General features: G+C 42.7%; 1 protein-coding gene across 1 annotated transcript in view; it reads left to right on the top strand.

Annotated features, from left to right (window-relative positions):
• Positions 1-25,131, top strand: part of ube2j1 (ubiquitin-conjugating enzyme E2, J1) — a 70,397-nt gene that overhangs the window by 18,090 nt on the left and 27,176 nt on the right. Inside the window, exons 2-4 of the mRNA XM_034699756.1 lie at positions 13,180-13,253; positions 17,468-17,599; positions 18,102-18,186. Of these exons, the coding sequence (XP_034555647.1) occupies positions 13,180-13,253; positions 17,468-17,599; positions 18,102-18,186 (291 nt within the window). The remainder of the gene's footprint in view (positions 1-13,179; positions 13,254-17,467; positions 17,600-18,101; positions 18,187-25,131) is intronic.

Here is a 25,131-nt window from a genome sequence, read left to right as displayed (position 1 = left end):
GTCGCTGCGGTCTGGCTCCGTTCTCTCTTGTCCATCAACACCCACCGGTTGCATTTTCAGAAGAGTCATGTGACCGAGGTTTTCCTTCTGTAATCACTGAATCAAGGATTCTCCTCCTCCTCTCCTCATCCATGTTGTCTTTCTGGTCCTCTGAAAACCTCTGACCTGTTGACTCCAGGCCTGGCTCCACTCATCATGACGGTTTGTTGTTGTAGTGAAGTGAAATACGATCTGGTGATAACACAGAGTGTTTGATTCTGAAAATTAACCGGATGTTTTCATTTTGTTTTGGTGCCTGACTTCCTGTCCCGCTCCATCTGCTCTGTTGAGATTGATGCTTCGTGCTCCGGCATCCGGCGTTCTGTAAACAAAGCAGGAAATGTCCTCTGGCATCAAAATTATAAAAAGAACACTTATTTTCTTAAAACACTTAAGTTAATTAAATATAATATTTAAATAAAATACAGGGTTTTTATCACTATTTTACAACAGTCCCAAATTCTTCTGAATTGAGGTTGTATTTTAAAAATTAACTTTTCTAATTGAGGTCCCCAACACCCCGGTAAAATCTGTGTGCTTTAACCCTGCACAAAGTGAGAAACATTAATATAATAAAGTATTCTTGTGTGTGTGACTGTGTGTGACCGGTTAGTGTTGACAGACAAGAGAGCACAGATTGGAGACAGACCGGACACAGATCTGATGGAAAGTCTGATGTGAGCTGTGAGCGCTTACAAGAGTGTATAAATGTGCTGCGGGTCTAACATTTACGAGCCCAGGTTGGTCCTGATGTGACATGAGGATAATTTGGAGTAATGGGTTGGTTCTTGGTTCTGAGCTTTATGGGTGCAGGCAGATGCAGGTTTTTAAGATTGGAACCATGAAGGACTCTCTATTACAAGTACTGCATCATCATGTGGAAAACATTAGTCATATTAACACATCTTTCCCCCGAGGCCTCGTGCCTACAACACAATCACAGCAGCGGGGATATTTAGAACATGGCTACTCCCTCGCTACAAGAAGTTTTAAGTTACAGCTCAATTACCCAGAAAAAAATAACAGTATTCATTCTAAATAAGAAAATGTGATCAGTATTCACACATTCTCTGGATTATTAAAAACACATGCAGAAAATGCATTTGTTTTTGGGATATAAAGAGATATTAAAGACGAGAGCTGTAAGTATTCTAAAGTTTAAACCCCATGTAGGTGTTAACACAACAGATCATTTCTTACAGAGCAGTCTTTAGACCAATTGGTTCTTGTCTTGTGACAACATGCCTCCTGAAATCGATGACCAACTTAGACCAACTAACCAAGACTGTTTGCCGCTCTGTTTACAGTTAGCAACTTGAGAAGGGACTAGGGATGTACATTTCAAGTATTTTCCGTGACCGATTTTTGGAAATGTTAACGATCAATTATCGATTAATTGATAAAAAAAAACCATTATTATTCTTACGTCAAAAACAATGCCAAATAGGTTGTTTTCCCCCTAGATTGTATTTTTTACAGCAACAAAATGCATATCACTGACGGGATTGAATACGGGCACACGTTTGACACGCAGAATATCAACGATCAGGCTCATTAAAATATTCTCTGCGTACATAATCTTATAAAGTGAAGGCTCATAATACTAACAGAAAAGTACTTCAGACTCACAGTGTCCAGTTTTCTGTCTACTCGTTCTTATTGAGAAAAATAAACGTGTATTCGGTCAGGTGTCAGCCAGGAGCGCAACCGGGTCATAATCAGTCCAGCTGCAGAAAAGCCCAGACGGCTCTGATGTTGTTGGTCTGCAAAAGTAGCGTACCTGAATTTCCCACCTGTCTGTTGCCTGCGTATCCAAAGTTGGGAAATTTCCTGTTTAAAGTCGTCAACCTTTGTGTCCGTGTCGTTGTTGGCAACAGTTTTGTATTGATCCTCTTTTAAAAAGCGCACAGGGAGACCTGACGCACAGCCGCAGCCGCCAGCTGAGCGTCTCCGCTGTGCGCAACACCTTTAACAGCTGATTCACATCCAAACATGCTTTAAACTTAAAACACCTCCCTGATAGATGAGTGTAATATGAGACCACATGATGTTTGTTCCACATGATGGAAAATTGATAACAAAAATGTGTGTTTCGAGTAATTTCTTAACAATCAATTAATCGATAATCGATTAATTGTGGTCATCCCTAGAAGGGACCACAGATGTTTGCAAGATACACACTGTCAGTACACTGGTTTATACTTCCCCTGGAGGATGTAGTGCCTCTAAATCTGATTCTAGTGAGTCTCAGTTTCACTGTAAATACTAAGTTACACAGATGCTTCACTCTGGCTTTTTTTCTGCTGTTTGCACCAAGCGGCACACTCCGGTCTCAAACGATGAAGCCAATGCGGAAGTGCTATAAACTGCAATACATCGAAAATCCGCTTGAGGCTGGCTGCAGAAACACCGGAAACCACATAGATATGAATGGGAAAAAGACGATCTTTTTAGCATTAATAAACATGTTTACAGCCTGGTTCAAAAACCGGCTTGGCCCTACAAAGCTAATCTCTCTAATGACACACACTGTACGAGGGGGGGGGGGGATTTTTTTCTAACGTGACGGTTCAGAAGATATTAAGATTACGAGTTTTGCCCAAATAAGGATATGACTGACGTGACTCCCTGTCGGGAACACACAGCCATTGGCTAAGAGGCTCACACTACGTCACACTCTGCCTAGTTGAGTTCCGCATTACCAATATGGCTGCTGCCGTCGATTGGCTTCAAAACAGCTCTCAGGAACAGATGGGTGACGTCACAGATACTACGTCCATATTTTATACAGTCTATGGTTTGAACACAGAAAAGAAACCAGTTTCCTTTTGATTTCCTTGTAATTAGAGGGTCCAAAGTTCGTCACATTAACAACATGAAGATGCAGATTTATAGAGTAAGAAGTAGGGATGGGCAATGATTTTCAAATATCCGAATATTCGTTCACTTTGTAAAAACCGGAGAGTCACTTTGAATATTTTCTCATTTTAAAAGTACAATTTTTCATCATTTCATCGACTGCTATCTGCTGTAAATTGCAAAAGAAGAAGAAAACAGTCACATTGATTTTCTCCGTTTCTGAATCTCACACTACTACACACGTATGTCCAGAGACTGAGCATGGCTGTAAAATGTAAACACACAAACATCGCCACGTCACTGAAACACCGACATAAAGGTCGAGACAGATGCTGTCAGTGCCCGCTACTTGCAGCACTTCGTCATGCTGCTGGTTAACACGACTGTGTGTGTGTGTGGGTGCGGGAGGGAGGGAGGGAGGGAGGGAGGGAGGATGATTATTTGAATAATCGTCGAGTAGATGCCAATGATTATGGAATAGTATTTTGGCTTGAAATGCCCATCCCTAGTTAGAAGGAAAGCATCGGTCTGTCCTCAGGAGGAGGAGAAAACTCTTCAAATGTTTGTTTTTTGAACAGAGGTCACATTGATCATTTCTGGTGCATTCAGGGAAATCAGGGAATCTAAATGCTGATTGACTTTCATGAGGCAGCATCAAGCAGCGTTATTGCTCAGGTTTAAATATTTGATCCAGAGGATGTTGACACAAGCAGCTATGATAATGTTTGATTCTATTCATTGTAGGATACAAGTCTTTTATGTTGTTTAAAGATTTGTTATCCATATACAAGAAATTCTTAAATGGTACAAAGTATGCAGACATGATTTCCAACCTGAGAAAAGTTGTTTTTTATTTCTACAAATTTATGCAAACTGCTGCTGACATGTCTCAGACTCCCAGCACAGCAACCAAAGCCCTCACAGAGAAAAATCTGCAGAGCGATCCGGCCCAGTTAACATCAGTGATCCCACCTACTGACTTCACTGAGCACAGAACATTGAATAAACATGGGAATCCTTTAATGCAGGCGAGTGTTGAACACTGTGAATAAATCCTGGAATTGAAAATGTGAAACACTTAGGAACCCGACAATACCAGAAAAGACAAAGACACAAACACACACACACACACACACACAGATTAGACCTCCACAGTGCCTACACTCTTGCTATGCAACACGTGTCCTCCAGCCTTTCCTCCTCCTTCGTCTTGCTTTGCATTGACAGCAAAGGAACAACAGACATGAGACCAGCATATAAATCGGCATTTTCAAAGTTCCCCTCCTGGGTCCACGATGGTAGAATGACATTTTCATCTCCTGTCCCATCGTGGTGCGGCTCAGCAGCCTCTCTCGAAGGTTAAAATCTCTCTTTATGAGGTTCCTCACGTCACCTTCTCCCTGCTGATTCCTCCCCCGCCTCTGTTTATATTCTAATTGCTGTCAAAAGTTCTCTCCCTCGCTTCTCCTCTCTCCTTGGTTATTATTCCTTATCCAAGAATCACTTGTCTCAGTTGCATAACAATTCTTTGGTATCAGGAATAATTTGAGGACATTTTGGCTCCAATTCTTGCACTCTCTAAGGATAATCCTGGTGTGTTTGTGCCAAATATTAAAAATGCTTGGCACGTCCATGTTGTCTGCTCACAGACATCTTCCTCTAACTTCACAGAATGTTATTTGCTTTAAACTCTGTAAGAAACATCTACACAGAGGTGAGTTCAGGCCAGATAATTACCAAACAGGAACCTTCTTTTTTTTTTGAGGGAAAAGTGTTTAATTGTGTTTGACAGCAGCCATGAAACAGGCGGTAACAGCTGCAATGTAACCATCAGGGGAAAAAGCCTGAGCACATAAAAGTGTCTGACAGGTTCAGATGAATGTCGAAGGTGTCTGATAATATCACAGAAATGATCCCTACAGAGAGAGACACCTTTTAAAAAGAGGTCAAACTAGAGCTGCATGATACTGAAGAAAACCTTCATATAGCAAAACATATTTATTTTCTGCAATATACTAAGAACACTGTTTTATTCTACCTAGAGCTGGGAGAGATTGAAAACAATTTTGTCACGATAAAATTTGTCAAATCAGTCGATATAGATAATTATCATGATAAATATCAAATCATTATTTTATGTATATTTAAAGTCCAATTTTTGGTCCTGAGTGAAAGTTGTTAGTTTGTATCTGGATTTAGTTTTCTGATGAGCTTCTTGAATCCCTCATTTTTGACGGTGTTCACAAGAAGCAGGTCTTTAATGTAAGATGAGATTTTCACGATGGTCGCGGTGGACATTGGACGTCTTAGAAATGCACAGCAAGTCTTCTCGGTGCGCTTCCTTTACCTTCATCCTGAAAGTAGATTTAATGAAGTGTATTAAGTTAATAGTTAACACAGAGTCGACGCAGTGTCAGACTTACGACTCTGCTTTGAGCTGTTAGGTTTTGAGTTTTCTTCAGTGTTGCTGTCGCTCGCTTCAGCTGTGTTTACATTCTGCACTAAACCTCTTGAAGCCCCGCCTACCTCTCACCCTGCTACATGATTGGCTGTTCAATGCTGTCTTCTACTTCTGTCCAATGCGGGGGGGGGGGGGCAACTAGCGCTTAAGGCTCATTAGCGCCCCCCTTCCCGGTGGTTAGGTGGTGTAATTACAGGTTTAAATATATACCATTTTCGGCATGTATCCATACTCATGCAGCGGAAGAGCACAGGTCTTCAAGGAGCTTCCGAAAATAGTGCCAAAACAAAGGGGGTTTCTGGTGGCAAAGTCAAGAGCGTAGACTATATAAAATATGGACGTAGTATCTGTGACGTCACCCATCTGTTCCTGAGAGCTGTTTTGAAGCAAATCGACGGCGGCAGCCATATTGGAAATGCGGAACTCAACCAGGCAGAGTGTGACGTAGTGTGAGCCTCCTTGCCAATAACTGCGTGTTCCCGACCGGGATTCACGTCAGTCATGTCCTTATTTGGGCAAAACTCGTAATCTTAATATCTTCTGAACCGTCACGTTAGAAAAAAATTCCCCCCCCCCCCCCCCCGAACAGTGTGTGTCATTAGAGAGATTAGCTTCATAGAGCCAGGCCGTTTTTTGAACCAGGCTGTAAACATGTTTATTAAGGCTGCAAAGATCGTCTTTTTCCCATTCATGTCTATGTGGTTTTCTGTGTTTCTGCAGCCAGCCTCAAGTGGATTTTCAATGTATTGCAGTTTATATCACTTCCGCATGGGCTTCATCGTTGGAGACTGGAGGTTGCCGCTTGGTCAAGAGCTGCAATTTTTTCTAGAGCATGCAATTGCACAGTGATGAGTGCCACGACCATATTTTCTTAACTTTAGAGAAATTAAGCGAAATAGGAGGCCCGTTCCACAAAGAATTATAGCCTAGCTTGCCTGCCGGTTATCTGAGAATTTTCTCATTAAAGGAGAAGAGCTCAGCAGCACTCATTGTGGCTTGCAGGAGTACTAGTGCAATGTAATTCATACAACCCCACTTCAAAAAAACTAAAATATCCCTTTAAGCTGTTCCTGCTGGGTGAAATAAAAGTCAGTCATCTTGAAGTCTAAGATGAGTTTTATGTAATTAGAAATGTAAGTAAACACACCACCCTGAGGACACAGAGGCTGCCCACACTTGTGTTGCGACCTCCCGGTTGTGGGTCAGTCTCTGCAGTATTAGACCGCCCCGGCTCACAGCCCGCTCACTGTTTGTGAGTTTCAAATTGTTTTCTGCTTCTGGTGATGGATGGAGCTCATGCTGGTCAGCTGTTCACAGATCACCGCTCAGTTAAGCTTCCTGTCTGTTATTTAATTTGTTGGCTCCTCTGTGTGGTGCCACATGGACAAACAGCTTTGCTGTATTTTAGGGTTTCTGTTGAAGCTTAACATTTTCAGACAACTTGACAGATTGTCATTGATGAAGGTGGAATAATCTATGCGTGTGGTGAGAGCAGAACTGACACTCAAAGCTGGATCAAATACACAAAATTAAAGGCACATGTCATCATACCGAAGCAGCTCTTTTGATCACTCTTAGAGTTAACGCTTGAATCTTTTGACCAGCAGAGATAATGTGATCACAAAGCATATCACACAAGAATACTTTATTATTTTAATGTTCCTCACTTTCTGCAAGATTTAAGCACACAGATTTTACTGGGGTATTGGGGACCTCAATTAGAAAAGTTCATTATTTTAAGAAAAATGTAAGTGTTCTTTTTTAATTTTGATGCCAGAACACATTTCCTCCCTGTTAAAAACATCTGGAGGAACCTCTCCAACTAATGAGGTTCATGATCAACAGGTTAGTCACATGAGTGGGTATAAAAAGGACACTCCAGAGAGGAACGTGGAAAGAGGTTCACCACACTTTGAGAGACTGCATGAGAAAATAGTTCAACATTTTCAAAATAATGATCCTCAGACTCTGTAGTGGAAGTCACTGCATTAAAAACAGACATGACTCTGTAGTGGAAGTCACTGCATTAAAAACACACACGACTCTGTAGTGGAAGTGACTGCATTAAAAACACACATGACTCTGTAGTGGAAGTCACTGCATTAAAAACAGACATGACTCTGTAGTGGAAGTGACTGCATTAAAAACAGACATGACTCTGTAGTGGAAGTCACTGCATTAAAAACAGACATGACTCTGTAGTGAAGGTGACTGCATTAAAAACAGACATGACTCTGTAGTGGAAGTCACTACATTAAAAACAGACATGACTCTGTAGTGGAAGTGACTACATTAAAAACAGACATGACTCTGTAGTGGAAGTGACTGCATTGAAAACAGACATGACTCTGTAGTGGAAGTGACTGCATTAAAAACAGACATGACTCTGTAGTGGAAGTCACTACATTAAAAACAGACATGACTCTGTAGTGGAAGTGACTGCATTGAAATTCACACATGACTCTGTAGTGGAAGTCAATGCATTAAAAACATACACGACTCTGTAGTGGAAGTGACTGGATTGCAATTCACACATGACTCTGTAGTGGAAGTGACTGCATTCAAAACAGACATGACTCTGTAGTGGAAGTCACTGCATTGAAAACACACATGACTCTGTAGTGGAAGTCAATGCATTAAAAACACACACGACTCTGTAGTGGAAGTGACTGCATTAAAAACACACATGACTCTGTAGTGGAAGTGACTGCATTAAAAACAGACATGACTCTGTAGTGGAAGTCACTGCATTAAAAACAGACATGACTCTGTAGTGTAAGTCACTGCATTAAAAACAGACATGACTCTGTAGTGGAAGTGACTGCATTGAAATTCACACATGACTCTGTAGTGGAATTCAATGCATTAAAAACAGACACGACTCTGTAGTGGAAGTGACTGCATTGAAATTCACACATGACTCTGTAGTGGAAGTGACTGCATTAAAAACAGACATGACTCTGTAGTGGAAGTCAATGCATTAAAAACACTCATGACTCTGTAGTGGAAGTCACTGCATTAAAAACACACATGACTCTGTAGTGGAAGTCACTGCATTAAAAACACTCATGACTCTGTAGTGGAAGTGACTACATTAAAAACAGACATGACTCTGTAGTGGAAGTCAATGCATTAAAAACAGACATGACTCTGTAGTGGAAGTCAATGCATTAAAAACAGACATGACTCTGTAGTGGAAGTGACTGCATTAAAAACACACATGACTCTGTAGTGGAAGTGACTGCATTAAAAACAGACATGACTCTGTAGTGGAAGTGACTGCATTTAAAACAGACATGACTCTGTAGTTGAATAGAAGGCCAAGAGAAGTCCTCTTGGCCGGAGTCCATTTAATTTGGACTGAATTGGTACTGTCCTGTGTTGTTACAAGCCAAAGTGTGACATTCTTTTTGGAAGTCATGGACACTGCATCTCCAGCCATGAGGAGCAGAGGGACCAGCCTGCTTTTTATTAGCACATAGTTCAAAGGGCAGCCCCCCTGATGATGTGTCCTCAACTCCAAAATCTTGTGTCACCATGTCTGTCTGCCTCAGCTATAAGAGATGTATAATGTCCAAGTCAGATTACGCCCTCTACTGTTTAAAGAAAGGGCAACTTAAACTCATGCTCAGTGTAAACCTACTTGGAAAAGAAACTTGATATTGCTTTTCACGCCTCTTCAATACCTTCCCCCCTGAAGGACAACACACAAGTACAGTTTTAGACTTCAAAGTTCATTAAAACCAGCTTTCAAATCAGTTCAGTAGTAGCTATTAATAGTGATTGTGTGAAGTATAAGCAGTGGTGATTAAAGTGGTAGATTAAACTCTGATTGAGATAGAAGTACGGCTGAGATCATATCTTGTATCCTTCAGTGAAATAGACATTACACATCTGCTCTCAAGTCAAAGTACAGCTTTGTATTTGGCTCCTTTCCTGCTTTACAAACTTGGAAAACATTTCTGAGTGTATCACCCTGGGAAACAGTCCTAAAATAAAAACACGGGAGATGTGGGTTTTTTTTTTATCAGTTTGAAGCCAAGATGCTCTTCCAGGCGGATGCTCGTTCTTCTCCAGCGGATCGGTTCTTCATCTGGCCCCTTGTCTTCGAAATGTGAAGCGAGTGAGACTGCAGGCTCCGTGACCTGCTGCTCTCTGTGAAAACACGAGTTGTCAAGGCACACACTCACACACTCTCCTCCCGTTCTCCATGTGTGTCCGCTGTGGGATTACAGTAGTTGCTTCAAATCTTCACAGAGGAGTGTCTGTCCTCTGGCACAATCACTTGGAACACGTGCCCTGAGAGCTGCGTGGTGTCAGAGCATCTCTTCATCCCTGTTATTTGCCCTCCCATCCCTCCCTGCTGCTCATGCTGCCCTTCATCCTCTTCCTCTGTTTCATTTCACAGTCTCCATTTCCAGCTCAACACCCCCCTCTACGTCCGCCCTCGATTGGATTCCAAACCGATTTTTGCCTCCATGAATACCTCTTAGTTCCGCTTTCCTTTCACAATTACTTTCCAATTTCAGTCCCTTCCTGTTTGCTCATTCAGCGGCTGAGAGATGATTGTTGGAGTTTTAGAGAAGGGAGGAAAATCTCTCGCGTTGACCTTGCTGTTCGCCTCCTCGGAGCGCGCGGTGGGCACTTTGTTAACATGAAGCCGAGGCTGTGACATCAGCACCTGCTGCTATGACTCATGACCTTGTGCTGAAGCATGATGGGATATTTAACCCTGGGGTTTGCCTGCAGTGGTCTCCCCTCCTGATCCTTGCAGCCTGGTAGTCACTGTCCCACCAAGAAGCATGTTTGTGTCCTTTTGCTGCCAGGGCAATGACTAAACCTCACAATCATCATCATCATCTTCATCAGCTGAACTTGTGTAACCGTCGTCCCCTGATTGATGAGGCCGTGTGTGTGTGTATGTGTGTTGAGATTAACCCATCAGGAATGAGAGTGTTGCAGGCTGGGTCATGACACAAGGGTTAAGCGAACAGATGTTCCTGAGAGCGTGTTACGTCGGCACATTAACTCTAAAAGTGAAGCCGTGAGTACAGAGCGACCCTTTAAACTCTGAAAAATAAACCTTGTTTACTTTGGTTCCGCCTGCAGCCCGCAGAGAGCTCAGCTGTTTGTGGCGTGCAGTGAAAATTACAAGTTCTGCTGTCGTCTGTGGATCGACTCCTCTTCATTTGAAACACTCTTTTAATTCTGCTCGTTTATGTGTTCACAGTTTCACAAACACTTTGGATTTGTTATTGAGGATGGATCCACGGTTTCAAAGTCTGACTGATTAAAAGAAAGTCTGACACAGAGGCCATGATAACTGAATATTTAATGTTACAGTGACGCTGTGCGTCGTGTTGATGGATTAAAATTAAACCTCAGACACTTACACTGAGGGAAAAACACACACACACATACTATAACGTTTACAGTCTCAATGGACAGACGGACAGATGGCTGGAGAAGCTGCCTCACTCTGGCTCGCTCATCCTCTCCCCAACACACACTGTCTCAAGCTCCTGCACTGCTTTTGCTCATTGTTCCTGCACTGTGAGGCGGTTTGACAGTCCATCAAGCTGGAGAGGTGGAAGGTGAAGTGTCCCGTGTAGAATTGTCAAATCAATCAATCAATCTTTATTTGTATAGCGCCAAATCACAACAAACTTTATCTCAAGACGCTTTTACAAACAGAGCAGGTCTAGACCGTACTCTATGTCAAATTATTAAAAAAGACCCAACATCAAGACAGGGTAAAGGCTGATTTATACTTCTGCGTCTCCCCTATGCAGCAGGGGCTGACGCGGACATGAGCCCCACATACTTGTGCGTCGGTGTGTCTGTGTCGCGCAGCAATTCTCCGCCGAAACGCCTGAGGGCAGTGCGGTCTCTCTGATAGCCGGTCGCCTGCTTCCGGTCCCGCTACGATCTCTGTTTACTTTTCCACAGCGATTCAGAGCGTGTTATGTTAATCTACAGCTGATACATGTTGCTGTTTATCATACAGACATGATTACATGAAGAATAGAGAGGAGGAGATGAAATACACGGCCGATGTGCGGCCGATGTCCGGGATCCCGGAAGTGCTGTAAACGCGGGAAAGACAAAGCAGCCGAGCGGACCAATCACAGAGCTTGCGGTCCGCGTCGGCTCTACGGGGAGTTACATTTTGGAGGAGGTGCACGTCAGCTATGTGCGTAGGCCTCGGCGTAGGGTACGCCGTTGATTCAACGCAGAAGTATAAATCAGCCTTAAGACTCACGGCCAAATTCTACCAGATTCGTGTCAGGTCCGTCTCAGATTTGTCACGGCACTGGATCTTATAGGTTTCTATTCTAGTTAATGTGTTAACTTCCACTGGGTCCGCTCTGTTATGTTCCGGCTGCGTCTCTGATCCGGCCGGTCAGATCCCTCCAGATCAGATACACAAGACTTCTATTTTTGTTGGATGCTGGAGCATGACGCATCAATCTCAACAGAGCAGATGGAGCAGGACAGGAAGTCAGGCACCAAAACAAAATGAAACACCCGGTTAATTTTCAGAATAAAACACTGGTGTTATCACCAGATCGTATTTCACTTAACTACAACAACAAACCGTCATGATGAGCGGAGCCAGGCGTGGAGTCAACAGGTCAGAGGTTTTCAGAGGACCAGAAAGACAACATGGATGAGAAGAGGAGGAGAATCCTTGATTCAGTGATTGCCGTGGGAAAACCTCGGTCACATGACTCCAAACCGGCGGTCCTGCTCCGTGCTGCTTTCCGAAAACGCAACCGGTGGGTGTTGACGGACGTGAGAGCATGGAGCCGGACCACAGCGATTGGAGATGGACCGGACATGGATCTGGTGGAAGTCCTGTCTTAGTCTTACTCAACCTTAATCCATCATGACCATTGCACCTCGCAGTATTTAGGAAAAACTTCCTTTTAACAGGCAGAAACCTCGAGCAGAACCAGACTCATGTTAGACAGCCATCTGCCTCGACCGAGTTGGGGTTGGAAAGAGGGATAGAGGAGAATAAGAGACAGAGGGAGTGCTGATGGTGATGAGACGAGTAGTAGCTGTTGCCGCTGGAGCCAAGCACGTCCATATCAGCTGGAGTCTGGAATGTCCACAGCAGGAGGTTGTCTCACAGCTTGTAAAAGTGTTTCTGATTTAGTAAATTTGTCTCCAACTTTGTTAAGCAGAATATTAGATACTTTTCCCCTCCTGCACCTGAGGAAGATTATTTATGCTGGCATGGTTTGCACGTCAGATTAAAATCAGCCTTCATCTTCTTAAGAAACAAGAAACAGTGGGAACATTCGCAGAAAACCCTCTCATACAGTATATTGTTGAAATCTGTAGCCTGAATATATCTAAGCTTTGGTATCACATCTGAGTCTTTGTCAAAGATTCATGATTGTATCATTAAACAAACCGGTCTCAGAAGTGAGTTCCTCACTGTGAGTACAGAAACAGAAATGCCAGAGGTGGTTACAATCTTTGTGCTGCACATTTAGAAAGGGAGAACTGTCATTTCAGCCGTTTTCCCTCAGCTGTCTGTGAGAGTGTGACAGTCAGTGAGAGTCTGAGGCTTGAGCTCTGCCTGTACATGAAGTGCTGTCCCTCCTCCTCTGTCTGTCTGTGTTATCGTCCTGTTAACCGGAGCAGCAGCAGAGGCACACTCTGCAGTGCTGGCCTGTGAAGCTGCTGTAGTTGAAAGGGATCGCATTGGACTTCTGCAGAGTGCTGAGGATGTAAGCGGTGATGATGAGTCTGACCCGGCATGCTCTAACCTCGGTGTGTTTGTGTGTCTGTTTTCTCTGAATCACCAGCGGTGAAGAGGCTGATGAAGGAGGCTGCTGAGCTGAGGGACCCCACAGAGCACTATCACGCCCAGCCACTAGAGGTAAGTTCACCATGGGACAACACTGGACAGTACTGCCTCGGTATCACCGCAACAACACATTTCACCAGCCTGTACAGCCTAACAGAGCGTCTATGGTTGAGTCAGTACAGGAGGAAGCCAAACTCAGGTTAGAGGCCCGACCTGACTTTGAAGTCCTGCTCCCTGAACGATCCCCGTCTTCTCCTTACAGAGAGAAACACGTTACTCATGTACTTGTGCGAACACATCAGGCTTTTCTGGCTCTGCTGACCAAAATGAAATAAACATGTAGACATAAACTGAATGAATTGTTATCACAATCTGCCTCACTGTCTGTCAACACTTGCTCTCACACTCAGCTCTGTAGTGGGGCAGTGAACTCTCTTTGAAGTCCAGCTTCATGGTATGTGCAATGCAGCCTTATCATTCACACGGTGCAAACAGTTTTGGCAGGCAGTGCAAGTGTTGTTAATTTCTACCCAAAACACGTGAGATGATCAGTCGGATAATATTTTAAGCCTTTTACACATTTACATACTTTAATTAATAATAAACAGACAGACCCATGTCATCATAATCACTAATCAGCATGAGAACTGTAGGAAGCTTGTTCCAATTAAGCGGCAACCTCTGGTCGTGAGAATTGAAGCCAATGTGGAAGTGTTAAAAATTGCAGTTCCTTGAGTGTCCTCTTGAGGCTGGCTCCAGAAGTACCAGAAACCACATACACACCAATTAAAAAAAGCCGATCTTTACAGCAGAAATAAACATGTTTACAGTAGGGATGCACCGATCCTACTTTTTAGGTCCCGATACCGATATCGATACCTTGGCTTTAGTATCTGCCGATACCAATACTAGCCGATCCGTCAAAACATTACCGCTGCACATGTTGCAAGTTTCCGGTGGAGTTGTTAGCAAAAGAAGCGTGACATGCAGCTAAACTGCAGAGCCTCTGAAGTTATCCTCCATCATGCTCCACCAGGCAAAAATGCACAGACCGGCTGGTGCTGATGACACAGGAGATGCACATTGCTGTTGTAAACACAGAAACGGATAGAACTGAGATGAATACATCTGCAATATGGATCGGCACTATATATTGGCTCCATGTCACGGATATCCGATCTAGCTTTTTGAGTCTGATCTGGCTGAAATCCGATACCAGGATCGGATCGGTGCATCCCTAGTTTACAGCCTGGTTCAAAAAACGAGTGTAGTCTGGATAGCTAATTTCTCGACTGGCACACACTGTATGGGGGGTGAATTTTTTCATAACACAGCAATTTGGAAGATATAAAGATTATTAGTTTTCCATTATGAGAGGCACAGCTGACTTGACTGACAGGCGGGAACACTGAAGCTGTTGGCGAGGAGGCTCAAAGCATGTTGGGAGCGTAGCGTTCTAGAGGGGTTTTTGTGCTTTCAATTGAGAAAGTTGGGTTTAACGTTACCTGACTGTTTAATAAATACTAAATTAAATATAGCTTTAGCTAACGCATCTGACTTGTTATAAGAGTTAAATACCAAACTTATGTTAATCAATAACTTTTCTAACAAGTCTGGGTCACTATGTGGACAACAACTCATGGTCATACTATATTATACATTATATTTGAGTAAAAAGTGGATGTGCAATACATTATCATTAACAAAACATTGTTTGCCCGCCGTGTTGATGATGAACCTGATGATAAGGCGTTAAGTCCTGCTCCAAATTCTTGCCTTGAGTTGTTCTCGACACATTCACTTGCGTTTTCCTACTCGGAAATTTGTTTTTCCGATCAGTCTGACACTTCATTCACAAACACCTCCCTCTCTGTTGTTTCTGTTTTCACATTTGACGTGCCGTCTTGTAGAAATTTGTTTTCTTTTTCAGAATCTGAATTATATTTCGTGCACGCCATTCCTGTATTTTTCGGCATACATACAGTCTGGACTTTACACGCTATTTTATCGTGGTCATCCCTATGTTCCCACATTTCTAGTACATTTTCAAAATTAGGTCTTGTGTTCCTACATTTCCCTTCAATTTAAGCCCTATCCTCCCACAAGATTATTTGGAAGCACTTCATAGTAAATTAATTAATGAATTAATGAGTAATTTTATTTCAATCATCAGCAGCAGAAATCGTCACAATCATAATAATTACAAGAAAAAATAAAATAGGCATTAGAAAAGGTTTTCGGATGAAGCAGAGCTTATAGATGCCGAAATGTGCGAACATTGGCATGCTCACATTTTATCAGTGATAAGTCATGATTTTTGAACATTCCAATAATCATTTCATAACAGGAAATCTAATGATTCATGTGCCTACTACCTCATCTTCAAAATATATTTTTTCTGTTGTTTTACTAGCGCCTGATTGTTATGGGGCAAAGATGTTGGTCAGTGGTTTTAGGGAATCTGAAAGCTGTTCCCTTTTTGCCGTTAAAGCAGAAGCACTGAAGCATAAGAGACTTCTTTAGCGCCAAATTGTTCCCATTCCTCCCAGAAGTAACACGAGAAAATAAACAAAGTGAGGTTAGGTGTAAAGTTAGCAAACTAGTAATATCAAGATCAAATTCATACGTATGTTATATAGAGGTGTGAAAAAATATTGATACAGCAATATATCACGATACTTTGATCTCCGATATGATATCGATATTTCAACTCTTAAAGCTGGAGTTGGCAGTCTCGGAAAACTAGCATGAATTTGAATGTAGCATTTCCTCATGACTCCATCTAACCCCTCCCCCCTTCCCCTCAGAGCTCCTCCAAAACGACCCCCCCCCCCCCCCCCCCCCGCTCACATGCACGAGCACCGCTGACTTGCGACCATATGATGGTGACTGATTCAAAACCGATCCTCACCAAAACATTATCATAGTGAAAGTTAAAAACACAAACAAACATGGCTGCTGTTAGTACTCACAACTATCATTCTAGCATTATCCAGTTGTACCGGTGACACGATATCAGGAGAAAAGTTATAACACATATAATACTGTAACAGCTCTACTGTTTATTAAACGTGTTCAGTGTAGATGTTCTTAATTCCTACAGTGTTGACGGTCAGTGAAGGCATCAGGAGAGGTGTAGAGTGTGTGAGCGGAAGAGAGGAGAGGAGAAGTTCTTCATTCATTCAAACATTGATTGTTGCTTTGTTGGTTGTCGTGATCACGGCAAGTGACCGGTTAGTAAAGCAAAACATGTTCACGAATCGGCTTGTCATCCCTACAGCGTCCGGACGGACACTACAATACATATACATTTTCTGTAGGACTTACTGAATGTCATTAATTCTTCTGCTTGTCAGAGCCCCGTGGTGAGAGCTTTTTAGACTCTGATCCGGACTACAGTCCTGAGCAAAGCACCTCATCGAGTCAGAGGGGACAGGCCCGAGGTCGAGCGAGAGGGGCAGTCAGTAGAGTCAGGGGAAGCAGAGGCAGGAGACGGGGACTCAGAGTACACGCCGGGGAAATGTACGCACAGGAGGCGGGCAGAACGGCAGGACGGGATTTGAATGGTTTAAAATTTTGGCCCCCAAAAAACGGTGATTGGTGGGTGTTTTCCCAGGTTTACTCCGGCTGTAGATAGCAGTTTTTTTTCACTCTTTTTTAAGAACACATCATGTATTGATTGCCATCAGGACATAAAGATCATTTTAACCAGTATAACAAAAAGTGTATCTGATAAATCTGATTACCAACCCCAGCTTTAATATCAATATTTTTTTCATAATAAAAATTTACATTTTAGCCGAGTTGGAACTAAAATACAACTTCCGTATTTCAAAAACAATAAAGTGGAAAGTTGTTTTCATTTAAATAGTTTTGACTTAATTTGTTCTTTCAATTTTTAGTAATATTTAGTGATTTACATTTACACCATCCTTATTTTTTTCTTAGTTTACTGTGTAGAATATCACAATATATCACCATATTGTGATATGGTGATATATCGTGACACTATCGTATCGTGACCCAAGTATCGTGATGCGTATCGTGAGGTTCTTGGCAATACTCACCCCTAATGTTATATCTAACAAGCACAGCTACAGCAACTTTTCATTCATTAAATGGGTCTGTCTCCACTTGTGTCTTCTGGAATAATGGGGGAATAGTTTGCAGAGACAGTTGAATAGTTTTTCTGTCTGACATTCTCTATATTTTATAAATGAGCTCTCTGGTTTGAACTTGTGAACATCTCTGTAGCGTGTACTCCATGGATCTCTCTCTCTCTGCAGGATAACCTCTTTGAATGGCACTTCTCCGTACGCGGACCCCCAGACTCAGACTTCGACGGCGGGGTCTACCACGGCAGGATCGTGCTACCTCCAGAGTACCCAATGAAGCCCCCGAGCATCATCCTCCTCACAGTAAGACGCCGACGAAGGCCACATCCCAATCTGATGTGATTAATCTTCTGCCAAAGCAGAACAGAAAGACGTCAAATCAGATGATCAAAGAGGCGAGAACGGACGGCGTGTCATTTAACCCTCAGCGGTTTGTGAAGTGACAGTAGTCGGATCAAAGCCCGAGCTGTCATCGCACTGTCACAGAGGATTTCACTGCTTTTATCACACTCTTATAATATTCAGACAGCTGTGTGACACCTGCAATAAAGACAGGCTGATAAAAGACACAGCACTGTGAATACTTCTGACTGCGTCCAGATACTTTTTATAACACTTCTTTTTGCATTCTCTCTTTGAACACTGACTTCTGCACAATAGCAGCCTTCATTCTTGTTCCTTCTTCTTCACCATTTCAAGCTTCATATCAGTCTCTTTGTCACAACTGCTGAGACTTCATGTTTTATTAAACTACCCTTATCCACACACTCACCTCTACCTCCTTTGTGTCTCGCTCTCCTGCTAGCCGAACGGCAGATTTGAAGTCGGTAAGAAGATTTGTTTGAGCATCTCTGGCCACCATCCAGAGACCTGGCAGCCCTCCTGGAGCAGTGAGTATCCTCAGAGTTCTTCTTGAGTTCCTCTTGACAGTTCATCCCACAACTTTCTAGCTTTGTTTTCAAAGGGTCTGAAATAATAATCATGAGTATCGTTATTTGTAGCCAGCGGTGTATTAATCTTCTGCCCCTGTGTCAGTCCAGGCAGCGTTATTTCCATATTGTGTTTTGAGATATGAACCTTAAAGATAGAATACAGTGATACTGATACTGCTGTCTGTTAGTATTATTAATCCATCAGATGTTAATTCATTCAAAAATAAATGTGAGTCCACAAACAGCAGGGGAGCCGGGACCCCGTATGATCATAAATCATTAAAGGTCAGTTCAAAAGTTACTTATAAATGCGAATTAGAAACAGTAGCTGTGTTGAATCTCCTCATTTGGACAAACGGGAACAAAACATGAACAAATGCAGGAAAATAGACATCAGTGATCTTGTTCGATTTCTTAAAATTGACCCACACACTCGCCAATCCTCATTATGTTTGAGGCTATAAGATCAACAGGAGCAGCTGATCTCCAGCTGCCTCCATCACTCTTTATTCATCTGATGACTTTGGTGTTTAATCGGTTACTTTAGAATCTTTTGTAACCAACAGGATCGAGGCAGCAGTGTAGACCAACAACTCCCATGTCCTACATGATTAAATGCTGTTTTTTCTCTGTAGTCTGGTGACTTTAATAAGGTGATTAGTTTTTTCAAAACGAGCAATTTTGACAATGAAGACTCTTTGCGTTAGGATAGGGTTCAGGCCGTTGTAGAAAAAAAATTGAGTCAAAGGAGAAGAGTTATACTTTAAGATAAAAGTCCAACATTTGGGAGAAAAAAAGGTGCAAAATTGTCTGCAGGATCCTTTCTGTCATGTTGTAGACTCATAAAATAACAGTCTGAGCCTGTCAGTGATGAAAAGATGAACCTCTCGGGGGGGACAAACTTAAACAGAACTCACTTTCCACCATGGATAAATGTACAGATATTATAGCCTGTATAGCGGCTGAAGGCTGATGTGATCTACTGGAGCGTTTCAGTCATTTAGGACCCAAAACACATTAAAATGAAGCCCAGGTTAAAAGATACTAGAGCTCCCTCTTCATCTTGTATTTTTGGAGTTGGTGAGAGCAAATGAATGATCATTTATTGAGCAGCTGATGCTTCCCTGTGTCTTCATTGGGAGGTGGGGAATATATTTATGCCTCTTAAATGTTCAACATAAGGCCTGTGGGAGTTCTGCTACACCACACATTGGGTGTTCCTCTCTGTGTGCACACAACGGCATGTCCCGCCAAAGCAGCAACCTCTGGCCGTGAGAATTGAAGCCAATGTGAAGTGTTAAAAACTGCAGTTCTTCAGTGTCCGCTTGAGGCCGGCTCTGGAAGTACCGAAAACCACATACACACCCATTCAAAAAAGCCGATCTTTACAGCAGAAATAAACATGTTTACAGCCTGGTACAAAAATCGAGTGTAGTCTGGATAGCTAATTTCTGGATCGGCACACAATGTACATGGATTTTTTCATAACTCATCAGTATTGAAGATATCAAGATTACGAGTTTTCCATTATTAGAGGCACAGCTGACTTTATTGACAGTTTGGAACACTGTAGCTGATAGCGAGGAGGCTCAAAGCCCGCCTCTTTACCTCACACTAGCTCGACAGAAGTTAGGCTGAGTTCAACATTTCCAATATGGCTCCTGTTTTAGACAGACGGCAAAATATCCCAACTCATTTTAAAATCTTTCTCTTGATATTATGTCATCACAACAGGTGATCCACGTGTGGATGATGAATGCATAGAACATCACTATGAGAATACTAGACATTAGACAGTGCACCTTGATCAATACATTAAAGGTGACATATCATGCAAAATTGACTTTTTAATGGTTCTTCTGCCCCTGTTTTGATTTCTACACCTTTCTGTAAATGTGTGTGAAACGAGCCGTTTCAGACTTCCGTGTTTTTGTTACGTAACAACAATATCCGGTCTGTCACGGAGTCAGAGCTCGGAGCTTGTTCAGCCCATAGACTGTATAAAATAATACTGAATCCCTCCTCCGTTTTTCATTACCTGCACAAATGTGTGCTAACAAGGAGCTTAGGAGGGAGGCATGCTAGTTGTAGGCTGTCTTAAGAAACACAAAGGTCGGTTTTACTCCCCACGTCTGCAGATTTGAAGATCTAGTGGATGATTTTTATTTATCATGGATAAGTGCTAGCGCTAGTTAGCATAGCTACAAAGCTATATGTTCGTAGCTGTAGCTGTAGCTGTAGCTGTAGCTGTAGCTGTAGCTGTAGCTGTAGCTGTAGCTGTAGCTGTAGCTGTAGCTGTGTACCAAGACACACGTCGACATACTGACAAATAAAACAACAAGAAACACTAAATCTGTGACCAATCCTTCATAAAAGGTCCTGCTGCCTTTCTGGCAGAGGTCGGTTTTACTCCCCACGTCTGCAGATTTGAAGATCTAGTGGATGATTTTTATTTATCATGGATAAGTGCTAGCGCTAGTTAGCATAGCCACATAGCTACATGTTCGTAGCTGTGTACCAAGACACACGTCTACATACTGATAAATAAAACAACAAGAAACACTAAATCTATGACCAATCGTTCAGAAAGGTCCTGCTACAGGCGCCTCTCCGTCAGGATCAGATTCAGAGGGTTGAAGTAACGCGATCTCTGAGCAGCCGTGTATATTCAGCCAACAAGTAAACATTAGATCAACGTGCTGGAGAGCCGAGGCACATCCACTTCCGGAGGGGGCGTGGTCAGAGGGAAAACAGAGTGTTCTGATGAGGAATGAAGAAGAGGACTTTTCAGGCATGCCAAAATCTGATTTCAAAGTGTTTTTTTGAGCATAAACTTTAAAGACATGTTTTGGGGACCTCTTAGACCAATATATATTGATGAAAAAAGCGTGATATGTCCCCTTTAAGAGGAGGGACATACTGGAGGTCATCTCTGGTCACCTGCAGAAACGAGGCAGACGTGCAGGTGATTGAACACAGGGGCAGAGAGCGACAAGGTATCCTGTAAAGCTTTACTCATGGATGAGGATCTTATCTGGATAAGAAATAAAATTGGTGGGCATAATTAATTTCTACTGAGAACCTTTCTTTCTGTGCTGGCGATCCATCCCTGTGCTGCTTTGTGATATAATTTCACAGCGTGTGACTTTAATCAGACGGAGCTCAGTGGGAGACGGTGCATCCTTTCCAAAGTATTTTTAATCTGGTTTCTTACTACAACAACACAAACCAAAGATCTGGACTAGTACCAGAGTTAAATAAGAGACAAAGGCTGCCATAACGCTGTTTTTACCCACATGGTGCTGGTCACATGGCGGGCCACGCCTCAGAGATTTGACTTCCTCCCGCTGGGATCTTAAAGTGTAATGTTCAAGTTGTGTCTCATCTTGTTTTGAACGACAGCAGGAGGCCTGGCGGGAAATTAACACTGACTGCAGGCCAGCTGTAGTGACTCCAGAATTACACACATGGTTTCTGCCTGCTGCTAAAAATGTGGCAGAGTATTTCAAACATTTCCTTTAGTTTTAAGATCAGCACATTTATATTCTGTATGTTAATTAAAGTCAACAGGTCTGATATTAACATGTATAATTATGATAATGATAATAATTAAAGCAGTTGGAGGCGAGCAGTTCTTAGGTTAACATTAGCATTACAACAGTGATAATAATGATGCGACTGATATTAATAGTTACAGCAGCTGGAGTGTGGCAGGTCCACAGCAGCAGGCCGATGATCCAGAGGAACAAGACAAGAGAGCTCAGGGACTCCCAGAAAGATCTACGGTTTGTTTCTTTAACGGGTCATGAAGATTTAAAGATAGTGACAGGCAGACAGAGAGAGGGAGAGGAAAAGACAGGAGCTCTGTGGGCCGGGACACCAGGACTCTACGTCCAGTAGATGTAAAACAGGCTGCAACGGCCTCCAAAGAAAAATCCTAAGGAGAAAATGTTCCCCGTCACTGAGAGTGTTTGTTTTCCACTGACAGGGTCAGACTTTTCATTTAAGTGTCTGAAAACATGAAATAAAGGCTCCCTACAGAGACAGATTTTATGTTTGCTTGAAAACATTTTGTCCAGAAAGCTGTTGCATTGCTCTTCTGAAGGCATCAAACTTCACTGACAAAAACAATAATTTAACCTAACAGAACAGCAGCCGTTCAAAAGTGTTGCATTTAAATGAAGCTGAGGCTGCTGTAAAGAAAGTTAAACTGTGATATGACCTGAGATCAGTGAGATGATTGACTGAATGATCAACATCCTCTCTGTAATCTGTTGCTCATATGAAAGCCTCCAGAGTTCATCGATGAAAACTGTAATTTTACAGAGCCGAGCCGGAGCTGCTTACCCTGATCTGTTCAATGGTTTGTGATGTCGTGTGTGAAAACATTATTGTGAAGGATCTGATATAAATATTTGAAATACTTGAGCCACTAATGAGCTAACGGACACATTTAAATCAAGGTGAATTTACCCCAATTAAAGACATGCAGTACGTGCAGGCTGTGAATGTTTCTGTCCTCCTCTCTGTCTTTAGAGGCCTAATGCAGTCAACATTCAAGGCAGTGCTTGAGTCCAAGTCTGATAATCAGGACTCAGGTACTACAGCACCTAAAAATAGTCAAAGTTAGAACATAGTGAGCTCTGTAGAGACTGTTATTGTCAGACTCTCTCCTGTACCGGAGTGAAACATGCTGCTGCTTAGTCTGGCTTGAATCAGTTCACAGGTAACTTCACTTGTAGGAACTTTCAGCTCCTCCTCTGATTCTAATTCAAATGACGCTGAGTGAAGTCCAATTTATATAATGGGTTTCATCTCACAGCGATATAATGTGAGCAGGTGTGCTGAGCTCTGATAGCCGCTGTCAGTCTCATCAGCACTGTTTGAACAGGAGAAAAAAAGCTGTCAGTCTCATAACTCCTGTTTGTGTGGAGAAAAGGACTCTCAGTGCTCTATCTGTTTCAGTTATTAGCTTTATAACGTGAAGGACTCGTTTAAATGAATCATACAGGACATGAATTATGAGGAAAGGAATGATTTCAAGCCCTCTGTTCTCCTCGTCAGTATCTCAGAGTCCCTGATTGACCCTGTCAGTAATCCAGCAGGTCATTACAGTATAAGTCTGTACGCCAAAGAACAGGAGGAGACTTTCTTATACCCGCCTCAGCACCCAGTGTTTTCCTTTCATTCAGTGTGCTCTGTCTGCCCTGATTTAATTTGATTATTCCCAGGTCGACCTCTGACATCACACAGACAAATCCACTTAAAGGTGTGGGGGAAGTGAAGACAGACAGGACTTGACCTGCCTCACAGTAACCTGTTCAGCTCTCAGACAGTGTGACACCTGTTCTGATAAACTCTAGAAGGGCGGTACATGGTGGAAACATGACGGCACAACCCTTTAATGTGTGTTTCAAATGCAAGATGATGCTCAAATATTAAAGTCTGGAGCTGTCCAACATTTAACATCACTGTTAAAGGCAGCCTTTGGCAGCAGCTGGGCTTCCAGGGTCCTCAGGTCTTAAAAGAAGGGGTATATGTGTGTCGCCTGTCCAACAATGAAAAGAGACACTGTAGCACTGGTGGCAGAATTTAGATGGAGAATACAGTTAAGGCTGTAGCTCTTGTACCTACGTAGAGGCCTACGCACGTAGCTGATGGACACCTCCTCCAAAATGTGTCTACCCCTAGAATTGACACAGACTGCAAGCCCTGTGATTGGTCCGCTCAGCGGCATTGTATTTCCCTTATTTACAGCACTTCGACGATCCACACTCATCGGCCGTACATCGGCCGTGTATTTCATCTCCTCCTCTCTATTCTTCATGTAATCATGTCTGTATGATAAACAGCAACATGTATCAGCTGTAGATTAACATAACACGCTCTGAATCTCTGTGGAAAAGTAAATAGAGATCGTAGCGGGGACCGGCTATCAGAAAGACCTCACTGCCCTCAAGCGTTTTGGCAGAGTATTGCTGCGCGACACGGACACATCGACGCAGAAGTATGTGGGGCTCATGTCTGCGTCAGCCCCTGCTGTGTAGGGGTGACGCAGAAGTATGAACCAGTCATTAGACCTAAAACTAAGCCCTGCCATTCAGAGGAGTCATTACCTGAAACACCAACCTGAATTGTTTTACCACAGTGTCAACAGGCAGAAGGGGAATGTGACGGACTGCTTTCTGTTGATTGATTTGAATGTCGTGTGTGATCAGGTTGTCTGTGCCGTTACTTTCGCTCTTGAGAGGTAATCACCTGGGGCTTTGACCAATCAGAGTCAAGTATTTAACACCGCAGAGTAATAAGTTGCTCTTTCGTAATGGAGAGGACTAGCTTTACAGTGGACTTCCACCAGATCTGTGTCTGGTCCGTTAGGGGCTGGCTCTGTGCTGTTTCGTCCATCAACACCCACCGGTTGTGTTTTCAGAACGTATCACAAAGCCTCTCCTCCTCTCCTCATCCATGTTGTCTTTCTGGTCCTCTGAAAACCTCTGACCTGTTGACTCCAGGCCTGGCTCCGCTCATCATGACGGTTTGTTGTTGTAGTTAAGAGAAATACGATCTGGTGATAACACAGAGTGTTTTATTCTGAAAATTAACCGGATGTTTTCATTTTGTTTTGGTGCCTGACTTCCTGTCCCGCTCCATCTGCTCTGTTGAGATTGATGCGTCGTGCTCTGGCATCCAGCAAAAATAGAAGTCTTGCATTTCTGATCCGGCTGTTTAGTTTAACTAGTAGTTCCAGAGACAAAAGTTTGAGACTATTGGATAGAAATTAAATATTTACATCATGTCAAAATATATTAAATTAAGCCCCCTTTAATACCTTTGTACCCACGGAACATAAATTGTAGCTGTTTGATGTGGAATGTCACCTATCACCTTTTTTAAATGGATGTA

This window comes from Notolabrus celidotus, chromosome 13, assembly GCF_009762535.1.
Source record: "Notolabrus celidotus isolate fNotCel1 chromosome 13, fNotCel1.pri, whole genome shotgun sequence".
NCBI classification, from domain to species: Eukaryota; Metazoa; Chordata; class Actinopteri; order Labriformes; family Labridae; genus Notolabrus; species Notolabrus celidotus.
The sequence above is the reverse complement of the archived record's forward strand: the minus strand, read 5'-3'. Positions and strand labels throughout refer to the sequence as shown.